We start from the raw sequence: 14,797 nt of genomic DNA on the forward strand, positions 1-14,797 counted from the left end.
AAAAATAAAAATCACTAAATTTCCCAGGCTGGGCTTGAACTTGCAATCCTCCTGCCTCCACACCGACCCCCCCACCCCCGAGAGCCAAGATTGTAGGCACACACCACGCTACCCAGCCGAGAAGCCTCTTCTTTTCAGGCTTCAATTCCATTTACAAGACAGGAGCCCTCATGCCCTATCGCCTCTATGGACCCCATCTCTTAATTTCCACACATGGAGACTAAGCTCATGGTGAATTTGGTGGATGCCCAAGCTCTCAAACTAGAGCAGAGACCATGAAGTGGTTTATTCAAGGTCACAAAACTCCTAGCAAAGAAAGAAACCTGTGCTCAGCCGAAGCTTCAGCCTCAGAAATTACTTTCCACCACTGGACACAACGTTTCTGTCCCACCACCCAGAGTATGAGCAGGCAGGAGCTCAGTGACCTGTCCCTCACCGAGCCTGGGTGTCAGGTAGGGTCAGCCTGGCTCTACTTCGTTCTTGCTGTAAGAAGTAAATAGGTCAGTGGAGTGGATCAAGGTTTCTGTCTTCCCTGAAAAATTTTCGGGGGGGGCCAAGATTACACACCATGCTCAGAGGGCCTATGGATCCAGGGGTCTTTTGTATTTGATCCTTCACTGAATTACACCCCCAGCCCAAAAAGGGCTGTCTCACTAAGTTGCCCAGGCTGGCTTTGAACTTGCAATCCTCCTGCCTCAGCCCCCCGGGGACCTGAGATTACAAGCATGCACCACTACACCTGGTTTCTGCAGACTTTTCTTGGTTCAACACACTAAGGCTTATGGTAATGGCATTTTCAATTAGAAATAAGCATAGTAGAGTTTATATATCAGAGAACTAAGGAAATACAGATTCATCCCAAAGATTGGCAAGAAAAGGAAGAAATAGAAAAGTTCTAGACTCAGAAATACCGGTAGGAGCCGGGCATGGCAATGCACGCCTGTAATCTCAGCACTCGGGAGGCTGAGGCAGGAGGTTTGCCATGAGTTTGACGCCAGCCTGGGCTGTGTAAGCAAGTTCAAGGCCAGCCTGCACTACATAGTGAGGCTGCCTCAAAAACAAGCAAACAAAAAAAGAAAGGACTGCTGGTAGATTTCACCACTCCACACAACTGGTGGTGTTACCTACAAGACTGTTGAGAAGGATTATGGGGCCATGATAAAAAAAATAATGCCTACCATTTATTAAGCATTGTTTTAATGGCATTATAAACATGGCATCATGTAATCCCCAAACAGTCCTACTGCATACAGGGCTATTCTCCATTTTAGGGATGACAAAATTGAGTCCCTGTTCAGTTGTGTAGCTTGGGCACGTTCTGAGCGGTCGGCAGCAGAGCTGGGTTTGGAGCTCCAAGCTCAGACCTGAATCTCCAGCTTCCATCATGACAGGGTACAGTGCCCCCTGGGAGGAGGTGTCCTGCTAAGCGAGTGCACCCCAATGGTGCAGTGATCGAGGTGGCACACAAGGTTGTCTCGATCCTTAAACGGGTACAACACCGCATAAGGATGCGCCATTGCTAGTTTAAATCCTTCAAAAGGTGGCCAGATTTAGCAAACAAACACGCAGGATGGCCAGTTACATTGGAGTCAGATAAATGATGGAAGATTTTTTAATCTAGATACAGTTGTCCCTCTGTCACCGCATGGGAGCTTCTCCAGGATGCCCCCACCCCGAGCACCACAGGCCGTGGACACTCAGGCCTCCCGTGAGACGTGGTCCAGGCGTGTAACTGAGGCACAGCCTTCTGTGTGCGGCAGTCACCTCTAGGTGGCGCATATCCTTCACACGATGGAAATGCTATGGAAATGCTATGGAAATGGTGGTTACGCTGTTTTGTTGAGGGAATAATAGCGAGAAAAATACCTGTGCCCGCTCGGTACAAATGCAATTTCTTTTCTGAATAGTTTCAATCTGCAGTTGGCAGAGTTCATGGGTGCAGACCTCGCAGGTACGGACGGCCGACTGTACGTGCTCACACTGGATGGGACGTACTTATGTTGCAAATCATTCGTTGCTTGGCCGAAATTCAAATTTAATTGGGCAACCTGTATTATATCTAGCATTCCTACTCCAGAAAGACAACATAGCATTCATTTCACTGTATTCTTACCTCGAGCCCACACGTCTTTTTGCCAAGGTTCTCTTTTTCCCAAATGACTTATAGCTTTTTCTTGAAAGCCAGGTTGAAAGAAAAAAAAAAAAAAAAAACAGCAAACTAACATCCCAAGTCCAGCCCACAGCCTGTCTCTACCATCTTCAAGCTAAAAAAAAAAACTCTTTTCCTGTTTTTTATTACCAAAATAATCAAAAGAAGGATGTTCTATAACATATTAAAATTATATGAAATTTAATTTCTGGCGTCCCTGAATAAGGTTTAATTGAATCATACCCAAGCTTTCTTGTTTACGTAAAATCTCTGCCAGGGCTGGGGATGTAGCTCAGTGGTAGAGAGCCTGCCTAGCATACACAAGGCCTGGCTTCAAGCCCCAGTAACGGAAAGAAGAAAAACAACTAAAAAATCAAAACAAAACAAAACAAATCTGTGGCTAATTTCACAGTACAGTGGCATTTAAACAGATGGGATAAAACTCCGAAGTCCATTTAGCGTAAAGTATTTTCTATCAGGCCTTTCACAGAAAAGGTTAGCCAAGTCTTTTTTTTTTTGAGACAACTTCTCATTGATTATGGGAAATAAGGAGGTGGCAAGGACAAGGTGCCAAAGTGTTTTTCCAGTGGGTAACCTGGCCTCTCTTTCTCCCTGCTGCAAAAACTACCTTCTTCAACGAGGTTTGGGCCCAGCTGCCAACAGAACTGACTGGCTCCCTTACGAAGTAAGAACCTGGGCCGCGGATGGAGCTCAGAGGCACAAGCACCTGCCTGGCAAGCGCAAGGTCCTGAGTTTGATTCTCGGTGAAAACACAAAGTTAGAACCATTCCCCTCAAACAGAGTTTCTTGATGAAATGCAATCCAGAGCTCCGCCAGCGTGTTTGCTGAGAAAAGACTGACACAACTGGGCAACCAGAACAAGGTGCATCGTGCCGAACTGCCATCCACCAGTTAGAACCGCCTTGCCTGGCGGGCGAGACCCCTGCCTAGCAGAACTGTTTGATTGTTCTTTATTGTTTTCAGAGACACGGGCCCTCAAACACATTGTACCACTTGGTCAGGGATGTCAAAAAGGTAAGAAACCTCCGGCCCACGGGTCAGAGGCCCCGCTTGCCGCTTGCTGTGGTTAGAAAGCGCCTGTTTTGCATGAGCTGCGGAGCGACCCTGTCCCGCCAGTGCCAGCGCGGCGCAGCGTGCGTGCGTGCGTGCCTCTGTCCCCTAACTCTGACACCTCTGCTTCCAGTGCAGCTGTGGTTTTACCTCCGTCGCCATGGTTTTGATGCTTTCGTTAGACATAATGCATTGGATGGTGAAACTAGGCTTTCCCCCCGCTGTGTGGATTTATGCCAGTGTCCGGATTCTCCATTGGCCCTCACTGTCTGGGGCGCTCGCCTGCATTCTGCACACTCTCCCCAGGAGCTCCTGGCTTTGCAAGCTCCTGGTACAGTGTCCAGTCCAGGGAGGGTCGCACAGAGCGCTGTAAAACAGCCCCCAAAGACTCAGAGAAACATCGTCTAAGACACACATGCACACTCCATGCTTCTAATGCTTATTTTTTCCAGAACATTTTTTCACACTCACCATCTCATTTGATTCCAACACAAAGCTGTAGAACTATTCACGTCTTACAGATGAGGAGGCTGAAATGCAAGGAGACGAGAACTCTACTAGATGGTTAGCGAGGAGCTAGGACTAGAGCTCAGATCCTTCCATTAACAGGAAAATAAGAGTGGCTATGAGTTAGTCATGGGTAGGTGCGCACCACCAGAATCAGCTTCCTGTGCACCTGAATGCGTTTACTTTTCACAACCATTTTGGGAGCAGAATTATGTTACTCCTGCTAGGTCGGCAGGGTCTGTTTCCAGATGAGAAGGGTGAGGCGTAGGAGGTCATGTTTTGTCTGAGCCAAGGGTTTTCTCTCCTGCTCCCGACAGCCTTTTTCAAGGATAGCTTGGGTTCTGAATCCTTCACTCCATAGGACCTCAGATACATGTACTCACGCACGTGCGCACACACGCACACCCCGTGCACACACCCATGCACGCATGCTCACACATTATCAACAGTTGGTAGCGATTCAGCCCAGTTCATAGGACATACTTAGAGAAAGCTACAAAGTGGCAAAACCTAAAGTACAATTTCTCATCTAGGAAATCATTGCACTGAACTGACCTCAGGTCTGCTATCATAATTTTTAATTTTTTTCTTCAAAAGATCAAGCAAAAGCCCTAGGGCAGCTTATAATTTATCTATTTTAATATGCTGGACTTTTGATAGCAATGAGTAAAGGATATTTAAAAAAAAATACTCCCTTTCTTTTTTGCCCCTTGCAAATTTCATCCCATCCCCATGTGACCTTAACAAAGGTGATTTTTTTTTTTTCCTTTTAAATCTGTGTGATGAGCAAAGCCTCGGTCCTTTCAGAGCCAGGTAGCAGGGCTGTGAGGGCCGCACCCCCACCAACGACCACGTCACCAAGGTCCCATCTTCCCTGCCTCTGTCCCTTCTGAGCCACGGTGTCCGTTGGCCCTCCACAAACCCACATCTCTTTCCTCCAAGCTTTCCAGTTTTGTTTAACTAATCCTGGCTTAAAATTCCTGGACACTGAACTGAGAAGATTAGAGGAACACACAGCTGATGTGTATTCTTTGGAACCCATTCCTTGTTCACATTCAATAAAATCTCTTGTGTTTTTTCTAAAGTAATAAAGCAGCACCCTCCCACCTCCTGTTGGCCCGGCCGTGTCTGGCCAGGCTGTGGGCTCTCTGGAGGGGTGGCTCGGCCTCAGTCCTGGGTCTAGCTTCGAGCAGCCCAGGCCCTCCAACAGGTTCCTCTCTGCCTCCGCCACTCTCTCCCCAGCAGAAAGTCTGGCCAGATTTTCAAGTGGATCTTTGCAGTTAGAGGTCCTGGAGTGCAAATGATCAAAATCCCTTGTCTTAGCCTCTCTCCATCCCATAGGAATGAGCTCTGCAAGATCATTTTCTCTTTTCTGAAATCCCCTGAGCTGCCCTTACCTTTGCTTGCATCACCTGTATTATTGGAAGGCATGGAAAGCATGCTTAGGGTGGGCTTCTTCCTCCTTTTTTTTAAAGCTTCTTAGCTAAAAATAGACCTCATACATACACAGACTAACAAGACATAACAGGGCGGTTAAGAGCTTGGAAGGAAAGAGTATTAGCTAAGAGAATTTTTTTTCTTTTAAGTGAGATCCGAATATTGGTGCAAAAATGTAGGGACATAAGCACCCATTTACTTATGAATTTAGTAAATAGGAAAGAAGAGAACTGAACTGACCTAGGAAGAGTTGATTGTTTTATCTGAGAAAAGAGACTGCTGAGGAGGTGGGGCCCTGGGGGAGGCAGGGGCTGGATACGCGGACCCCAGTGTCTCTATACAAAGCTGTGTTTGGGGGTGTTAGAGACTGAGAGGGTCGTCCTGTACTCAAAGCAGCCGGAAGTGCCTGAAGTTTGTGCTGTATGAATGAAGGGAGCTTGAAGGTGAGGCTTTTTATTCTGTATTTCTTAAAGCAAGTAAGAGAGAAATTGAGCAACTTTTTCACATGGTTCCAGATGACTTCTAGAAATTTAAGTCAAGCAGTTATTCAGAGCTATAAAACTAGGTTTAAAATGCTAAGAAAGTCTTGGAGACTTTAAAGCATTCACATGAAAGGAACATAATAAGTAATGTGTGCTATCTTCTTTACAGTTGTAGGGAAATACATATATACACTGAATCTGTGAAAAATTAACCAGTAAGTTATAAACTCTGTTACAAAGTGCTGTTCATGACTTAGAAACACACATCTGGACCTTAACACAAAGTTTGATAATGTGTCTGCAAAATTAAACCTCCCATGAGACCAGGGAGGGTATTCAGGGGTTATCTAATCATCGTAATCTTAAATCAACCAATGTGACACAGCCAAGACCAACTGTTTTTTGAAACCAACAGAACTGCACGTAAGGAATGGCTCCCAACCTAGTTTCAAGATCTCAATTTATTTATATCAACAGAGCAATCTAGGAGCAAAGAGGCAGAGTTGCTATTCAGCATCAATCAGAAATTTGAATTGATATAAGCCAACCCAATTCTGTCAACTACTTTCATGCATAAATCCATTGACTGTACTGATGTTGTCATATTAAACCAGAGTGGCGCAAGTCTGTCTGCTTTCTGTGAAATATAACCTGCCATTTTAGTAGCTGTCTGCTCAACTTGTGCCTCTGTATGTTTTAAAGTAGTAGTTTTTCTTTCCTAAGATTCAATGTGCTAATACTTCAGATTCCCTGGCCTGGACTATCCCTCCCCCACCAAAGACAGGTGCTAGTTGAGTATCATAGAGAAGCAGTGGTGAAGTTATAAATAATTTAAAATTCATTTGTGTAGGAGCTAAGACCCAGAGCTTTGCAGAATGCAGGACAGAGAGGGGAGAAACTAGGTATATCTGACACTTTGGGTAAGGAGACAATTTCGTAAACCCATCTGCTGAGCTCATGCAATTGGGAAAAGCCTTCTCAGTTTTTAAAAGACTGATAGCCCAGTCTGTCGCCTTGCTAACTGCGATACCACTCCCTCTTCCGGAGCCGCACAGGACGAAGCTCCACTGGCGACTACCTGGACGCCTCAGTGACTTTCCTTATTATAAAAACTGCTCCAGACAGTCTTTTCCTCGGTCTCCCTTTTCCCACATCAGAAGTAAACAACCTTGTTTTGAAGGCTTGTTGTCATTTTTTTTAAGTTCCTAAACAGTAGAACTCTGCTAATAATATCATGAGTGGATGTCAGAAAAGCAGCTCATTTTGAAGAGCAGATCCAATAAGTGGGTTGGAACTGTCCTTTGTGATATCCTGAAGCACAGCAGGGATGAAATCTTACCTTCAGCGTAGTCGTTCAGAGCATAATAAAAGCAGATAACAGTTTCCGGGCTCTAAACTGTGCCCTTCCCTAGGCCCAAGCTTTCTAGCGAGCTATTCGTATCACGTGTCCCACCACGTGGGGCTCACAGTGAACGAGAAATGCGATCACCGTTCAGGCTTTGCCAGTTACCAATTTAATGACCCGAAGGGTGGGGGAGGGTACCAAAAGCAGGCCGAAAGAGAGTTTTTGACTTCCAATTCGAAAAGGGCCCAAAGGAAGACTCCTCCAGAAGGCGTTTGGACATTACCTGTCGGTCTGCGAGGTACGGTTCACCTTCTCCTGAGGAGGTGGATGCAGTGAACGCGCCCCGCCCCTGAATGCCTTTACCAACCTTGCTCGCACCCCTAGTTCCGCTGGCCACACTCCGGGGAACACATGGAGGCTTCGTCAAGCCTAGGAGCTCTGCACAGGGGCCTTGCCCAGTGAGAACAGCTGCCAGGTACAGATCACACAACAGGGGTTGCAGAGGCGTCAGGAGTAGCCATGTGCAGATCACCTGTGCTCACAGCATGAACTTGGGTGAGAAAGAAAGTGATCTGTCCAGACTCACAGGGGGGCAAGGCCAAGGGCACCCCACCCAGGGCCACTTCCGCAGGAGCTGTCTCTTTGCCAGTACCGGCAAGGTCCCCTCTGGCCATCAAGGGCCGTCCCAGGAGGAGCAGGACAAACCTCTGCAGGTCACTCGTGTGCACAGCGCAGCCCTCGCGCACCGGGACAGTTATTCCAAGAGGCCTAAACTGCACCGTGTTCCTTTTATGAAATCTATGGCCCCCTCCCTCCCAAAAAGCTTCCTCTCTTCCTATTAAAAAAATATAAAGCTGATTTCCCTTAATTTCTCTGGTCCCAAAAGTCTCTGGGGAGAAACAGCTGCGATCGGCCTTGCAGGCAGACTGGAACACAGCAGCTGTAAAGTAAACATTCCCTGCTCCGGCTACAACTTCCTCCTCATCCTCGCCTCCTTCCACTGGCTCTGGAGTGCTGTTGGCTCATGTGAACATCGCCCCCTGGTGCTCAAACAGAAGCCAAGCCAGTTCCTGTCGCCTTTGCTCAAAGCCTTGTAAGGACAGAGTCTGTAAGGGAATCCTTCCTCCTGCCAAGATCTGACCACACACAAATCATTCTAAAATAATCAGTCTTATGTAAGGACGTCCTAGGACCTTAGTGGCATATCCTCTTAATGCCTCTTTATGAATGAAATCACTTTGTAAAAATGCTTTATTTGCTCTTAAATTTTCACTTACTATGAATTTTACTGTTATCCCTGCCTGACAACACCCCCTCTTACTGACTCCTCAAAATATAAATATTACCATTAGGAATGGAGGCGTCTCAAGACAAACATGTTAAGTGAAATAAGTCAGACATGCAAGTTTAAATATCACATGGTTTCTCTTAAATGAGAAACCCAAAATATAAATAATGTAAAGAGCAAAATACAAGATAATAGGAAACATGCTGAGTGAGGTAATGCACACCTGTAATCCCAGCACTCTGGAAGCTGAGGCAGGAAGATCGCTGTGAGTTTGAGGACAAGTTGGGCTACATAGTGAGTAACCCTGTCTCAAAAAAAAAAAAAAAAACATAATAGGAAACAGATCAATCTTTCGGAGGGAGAGGAGGGAAGAGAAAGGGGAAGTAAAGACAGTTGTGTTCTGTATACGTACTGACTCCCCAAGCTGAATTGAATCATTATGTGCTACAGACATGTACTAATGAAAAAATGTTTTAAATAAAAAGTATTGCACGATACTTCTAAAAATACCATCCAGTATCGATCATTGGACAATACTGGTATCCTGTTCTTAGAATTCAAACTAATGCTCATTGCTAAATTTCTCAAAACAGAACAAGTAGGTGTTAGGCTATTAGCCAGGTTTTAAATTTAGAAAAATTTTACACTAAAAGTAGGGGGGCCAAGAAATCAGTTCAGAGGTAGGGCCCTTGCCCCGCATGGGTTTGATCCCCAGCACCGCAAACAAAAAAGAATAGCAAGTGAAAGCAGACACAAGCTCACAGACTTGGTCTGGCTGGCTTGTGAGAGCATCACAATACCTCCTTTTGAAGGTTTTCCCTAAACTGGTTCTTGAGCACCACAGACCCAGGAGGTCATGGGGTTGTGCCCCCTTTTACAGGAGAAAAGCCCTGGAGCAAGAAGCCGAAGGCAGCTGGCACAAGCCAGGCTCTTAATCCTGCCTGTCTCTCAGAGCCAAGGAAAACAGCGCCTATGGGGCCCACGTGCTCCGAGACCAGGCTTCCTTACAGGAAGTGTGTGTGGTGGGCGGCTGGCCCTGACAGGCCCTGTCTCCTGCTCTTCGCCCCTTACCTAATGTCCAGTACAGCTGCAAGCTGCCAAAACTGGGGCCCTGTTGCCCTGCCTGCAGCGATGAAGAAAAGTGGTCCCATGAGTAAATACCTTTAAAGTTTAATTCAATTTTCATGAGAGGTTACTATCTTAAAACTTTCTCTCTGTTCATGCTTTCATATTTTTGGCTGTGCTTTGCATACCAAAGTCAGACCACTGATCTTTATTAACAGCCTGGGGATGGCTTAATTTACTGGGTCAGATTCATACAATAGTCTTCAAACAAAGGAGATTTTGAAATTCTGAGAACCGTGGCAGAGGCCCTTTTTGTGAAGGGATAGCTCAGCTAATGACATGGACCTCAGACTGGGCTGTGTGTTTCTCAGTCACTTCCCCGCTCCCTGAGACACAATAGCCAAGTCCACAGGTGTCGAACTTCTCATCCAACTCTGTCCAGGGTGAACAGATCCCCCAAACTAGGTGCCCGCAGATGTACAAGAAAAAAGAAAACCAAGAGAGCCAAAATCCTGAGATCAGGTGCTAGCAGCCTCTAGGACTGACTGACTCCTGATTACCATCTTCAGTAAACTTTTATTCACAAACCACCAAAGAGGCAGCAGAGGAATGGAGGATATCAACTGTTTTAGCAAGGCCAATACAGCTCAGTTATCATAGAAATGCGACCTGACCAGTAAGCCATCATGTTATCTTCCTTCACCCATATCTCAGCAAAGCAACTAGTATTGTCCTCAGGGCTTACCATGCTTATGCTAAACTTCCTCCAGAACCCGACAATCATGGCTGGGTCAGGCCTCAGGCAATACACAGAAGAGTAACTGAAGAATGTCCTTTTCCACAAACAACCAAAGGGAAGAGAGGTTTCTTTTGGCTCATGTTTCAGCCCAGTCCTGGTTCCAAGGCAGCTCATCCTGGCAGAGGGGCATGGCGGTTGGAAGCTGCTCAGGGCATACCAGACAGGAAGCAGAGAGAATGAAAGGAGGAACAGGAAGAGAGAAATGCCCTTCTGGGTCACGCCCCACTGATCTGCCTCTTGCAAGCAGGCCCCACTTCCTGTCATTTAGCTGCCACTCTCATCCAACCACCTTTCAAAAGCCCTGCCTATGAGTACATGAGGCTCTGGGGGACATCTAGGCATAGACCTAACATTCTGTATAAGGAGAACGTCGAGGATGAGAGGTCTGTGTCTTCAAGCGCTCCCACTTCCTGTGGGATACCCTTCACGCTCTCCCCTTTTTGCTCCATGTCCCAAGCCAAGGAGGGCTGCAGAACCCAGGGGTTGGAGTCTAGAGTTCACTCTGGGGAGAGCAAGGAAGCCTAGGGAACAGCAGTGGAAGCCATCATGTTATCTTCCTTCAACCATATCTCAGCTGGTATGTCCGTGGCTATCCCTTCATGCCCACCCCCTGGAAAGCCATGGAATTCCAGATACATGATCCATGTATTTCCAGTCAAATTGCATCTGTGAACTGGGGTGCCCCTTAAGACTGTGGTATGTAGTTATTTTACTGAGAACATAGTACTAGAAAGGCCACTCTCAGACTTGATCTCATCACATTGATTAATTTCATTATTTTATCTTTTCAACAATAACAACAATAAAACCATTCTGAGTGCCTTCCTTAACCCATTCCTTATAAAAAGCACAAATAATACAAAGACACAAATATAGTTCAGCTGGGCCTGATGGCCTATACCCGTGATCCCAGTGCTTGGAAAGCTGAGGAAGGACTATCTGAAATTTGAGCCAGCCTAAGCAACATAAGGAGTTCAAGCCCAGCCTGGGCTACATAGAGTGACCCCATTACAAAAAACAGAAACAAAATTTTCAAGAAAACCATAAGCCCATACATAATAGGCTACGATGGGCCAGCCCTAACCCTAAATCCCAGACCTTTCTAATGGATGTAGTTGACCACAGGAAGCTGAGTGAGGAGAACTGCAAATCTGCCTTCAGCTCAGCAGAAGAATGAAGTGACTGTCCCAGGGTCAGCAATTCCCATTTTATACCCCATATGTGCAGGTCGTGCTGCCTGGCCTACCCCTGTCACCTGAGGCAGAGCATAGCTGCAGTTTCACAAGCTCTGCTGTGTCTCAGAACTACCCAGAGAAGCTCAGGAAGGGCAAAGAGGTCCGATACATGGAAGCAAGTCGAGCATGGTCCAGGACTTATAGTCCCCAGGTTTCCTGAGGGATTCTCATGCCACCAGAGTTGGAAGAGCACCAGAACAGACTAGGAACCTCTTCCGTGAAGGGAAAGAATCTCACATAGCATCCTGCATGGTTCTCTGCTAAGGACAAGACCACCACGGCCTTGTGCCCCTCTAAACTCTCAGGACTTACTGCACCAGGAGAGCCTGGCTGCTCCTGGCACAGAACGTCCCCATGCAGGAAGAAACCAGCCAGACACTGAAAGCACCGTGCACTCTGCAGAATCGCCTCCTCCATGACCTGACAGAGCAAAGGTTTTCCTGAGACCCTAAGGCGCTCCCCTTCAACTAGGAATAGATAATGAATACTTTTCTATTTCTTGCAACTTGATACAGCATGCCCAAGGGCCTGGGTGTAATCCCCCAACACACACAAAATAAATAAAAACCAAGCCACACCGTGGCTCTAGGTCTTTAAGAAGTGCTACACTCAAGGTGAAAAATCTCCTTAATTCTGGGGAAATATTTCATTGATAAAATTTTTTCTCCTATTTCTTCCCCCACCCCCATCCCGACTTCTCTTTAACCGTAAGGGTTGTTCATATACAACTCTTCCCGATGCCCAAGTCCCTTCCCTACACGCTCTTCTCCCTTTATGAGAAAGGTACCATTTAAAAAAAACAACAGTTTGTCTTCATAGGGGCTTTGATTTAAGGAAGAACTGAGTTCTAAGCAGGTCCAGGCCTTGGTAATGGACTTCATCTTCTAGGAGGAGTCTTCCGTGAGCGAAGGGGGAAGAAATTCAGTGACCTCCCAGCCCAAGGGCAGCGACAGGCCTGGGTCAGAGTCAGGAGGGGGCCGGGGACCAGCAGGAGCCTTGTGGCCGGGAATGATAGAGTTTTGCCGTTGTCTAGCCTTGCGTTTCTTTCTGCTACACTGGTGTTTTTTTCTCCCCAGCTGAAGACTTGAATAAATATTTTGATTTTCTGTTCTTGCCGACGAGTACTGCATCTTCTTATTTAACTTATGTCTTCTTTCCAAGCGAGAATATCCAGGTTTCGGTTGGATCTATTTTAAGGTGAATTAATTAACCAGCATAATAATACATTCATATGTTTCTTTTTTCATTATATTTTTTACTCTAAAATAGTTACAGAGCACACGCAGTAGAATCCCTAGCAAACCACGCTGTCTTTTGGGTCTGTCTGTCTGTTTGCTTCCTCCCTGCCAGGGGAACCTGCCCCCAGACTACAGAATCAGCCTGATTGACATCGGCCTGGTGATCGAGTACCTGATGGGCGGCGCCTACCGCTGCAACTACACGCGCAAGCGCTTCCGGACCCTCTACCACAACCTCTTCGGGCCCAAGAGGGTGAGGCTGGGGGTTATGGGCGGGGGTCTGGGGGAGGCATCTCTGTCTCCTGTGGGTGACCGCTTGAGGAGGTAACTGCTCTTCTTCCTTCTGTCCAGTCTGTTCATCTTTGCTCATTTTTTTTCTTTTTTATTGGTATGCTTGTGATACATAGTAATTGTATAGGGGAATCGGTGTGGAGACATACTGGGTTGTATCGTGCTTACCTCCACTTCCGCTCTGGGCCTCTCCCCACCTGTTCTTAATGAAATTTAGGGATTTCCCTTGAAGAGACCGCCTCACTTGGGCCGTTATAAGAGCGTCTGCCCAATGTCCAAGTCTGAATAGCCACAGTCCGTCTGCCAGGCATGCTTTCCATGAAACAAGGTGCCTGCAACGCAGCCTGGAGAGTCTCCTAAGCCGGGACAGACACAGGAGCGCAGGGCAGCGCCGGAGCTTTGGGGGCTACTTCCTTTTCCTCCTGAAGAACAGTAGCAGGATGTGCAGCTTTGGAGGCCTTTACTTTTGCTAAGGATCCTATAGTTTTTGCTTCCCATGGCTTTGCACCATCTGTGCCCTGCATGGTGTCCCGGGTTTGAAATCCTGTCATCCCAGCCACTTGTGAGGCTGAGGCAGGAGAACTGCTAATCTGAGGTCTGCCTGGGCTACATAGCAAGACCCTGTTGCAAAATAAGAAAGAGTACTAAGGATCAGTGGAGCTCAGGGGAGTTGGGTCCTAGTCTGGGGGTGGGGGACGACCAGGAGCATCTAAGGATCACTATGAGCAGAGCTTGGATGTCACACACCTCAGGGTGTCAGGGACCCTCCAGGAAATCCACGGAGAATGGTTTTCCTAGCTGGAAGTGGGCATGATTTTTCTTTCTTTCTTTTTACATTTTTATTATTGTTTTTCATGTTTTTTACCTTATTTTTATAGGTTTTTTTTAACAGTTGACTTGGTTGCTTTTTATGTTCAACAAAACTTTCTTCTGATTATGAAAATAGTTTGTAGGACTGGCAGAGAACTTTGAAAACACCAAAAGAGTATAAATGGGGGGCACAGGTCTCAGACTGGGGGTCATTTTAGAAGCTGAAAGAGAAACAAAGGGAAAGAGGCGAGGCTGAAGCTCAGGCAGCCTGAACGCTCACCAGGAGCTGGAGTGAATGCGTCTCTGTCCCCTTGTGCTCACTCAGATGACCCTCATCTGTCACATCCGGCAGCACGGAACCATCCTCCTCACCCCGCAAGTGCAACTTCACATCCCCCTCTGTGCAGTATAAATCCAGTTTTGTCTGGTGCCGAGTTGCCTTGTCTGTCACCTTCCTACCCCGCCAGTTTCCTGCGTTCCCGCCACTGGCAGGGACGCCACCCTATACGCCCACGCTTCCCGTGCCACCATCAGCACTGCCTCTGGGCCTCTTGCCTTTGCTCTGCTGGACAGCAGCACAGGGCGATGGCCAGCAGGAAGAATCTGCAATATACAGCTGGGTGAAATCCCCAGGCTCCAGATAGCAGGATGTTCCACAGGCTGGAGAAGGACTTCGTTTGATCTGTCTGGTTGAATGTTCCATTGCTCATCTGTTTTATCCTACTCCTTTTTTTTTTTTTTTTTTAATTTTAAAGAGGAAGAGAAGGATAACAATAATGGGGAGGGCTTACCAAATTACAGACAAAGTGGTAGGAAATTATCAATGGTTATTGTTTTACATATTGTTATCTACAAGATAGTTTCTCAAGAAAACAAATAGACAAATAATAGTGAGTTACAGACAAAAGAGGTAGGAGATTATCAACAGTTGTTGTACTCTACTTAGGTATCTTCGAAAAAAAATAAATAGAACTATACATGAGTGACCTATTGAATAATCATTAACTATTCTCAATGGTTGTTGTAGGAAACACATAATAATAATGTCTTATCCTATTCCTGCTGCCATCACAAAATACT

General features: G+C 46.5%; 1 protein-coding gene across 10 annotated transcripts in view; it reads left to right on the forward strand.

Moving 5' to 3' along the window:
* Positions 1 to 14,797, forward strand: part of Trpm3 (transient receptor potential cation channel, subfamily M, member 3) — a 526,019-nt gene that overhangs the window by 426,935 nt on the left and 84,287 nt on the right. For 6 of the 10 annotated variants that reach the window (XM_005388528.1, XM_005388531.1, XM_005388536.1 and 3 more), the window contains 3 exons: positions 3,134 to 3,184; positions 12,540 to 12,575; positions 12,729 to 12,869. In XM_005388528.1, the coding sequence (XP_005388585.1) occupies positions 3,134 to 3,184; positions 12,540 to 12,575; positions 12,729 to 12,869 (228 nt within the window). The remainder of the gene's footprint in view (positions 1 to 3,133; positions 3,185 to 12,539; positions 12,576 to 12,728; positions 12,870 to 14,797) is intronic. The other 4 variants (XM_005388530.1, XM_005388535.1, XM_005388541.1 and 1 more) reach the window with 1 other exon arrangement.

This window comes from Chinchilla lanigera, unplaced genomic scaffold (assembly GCF_000276665.1).
Source record: "Chinchilla lanigera isolate Chin_1 unplaced genomic scaffold, ChiLan1.0 scaffold00033, whole genome shotgun sequence".
Lineage (NCBI taxonomy): Eukaryota > Metazoa > Chordata > Mammalia > Rodentia > Chinchillidae > Chinchilla > Chinchilla lanigera.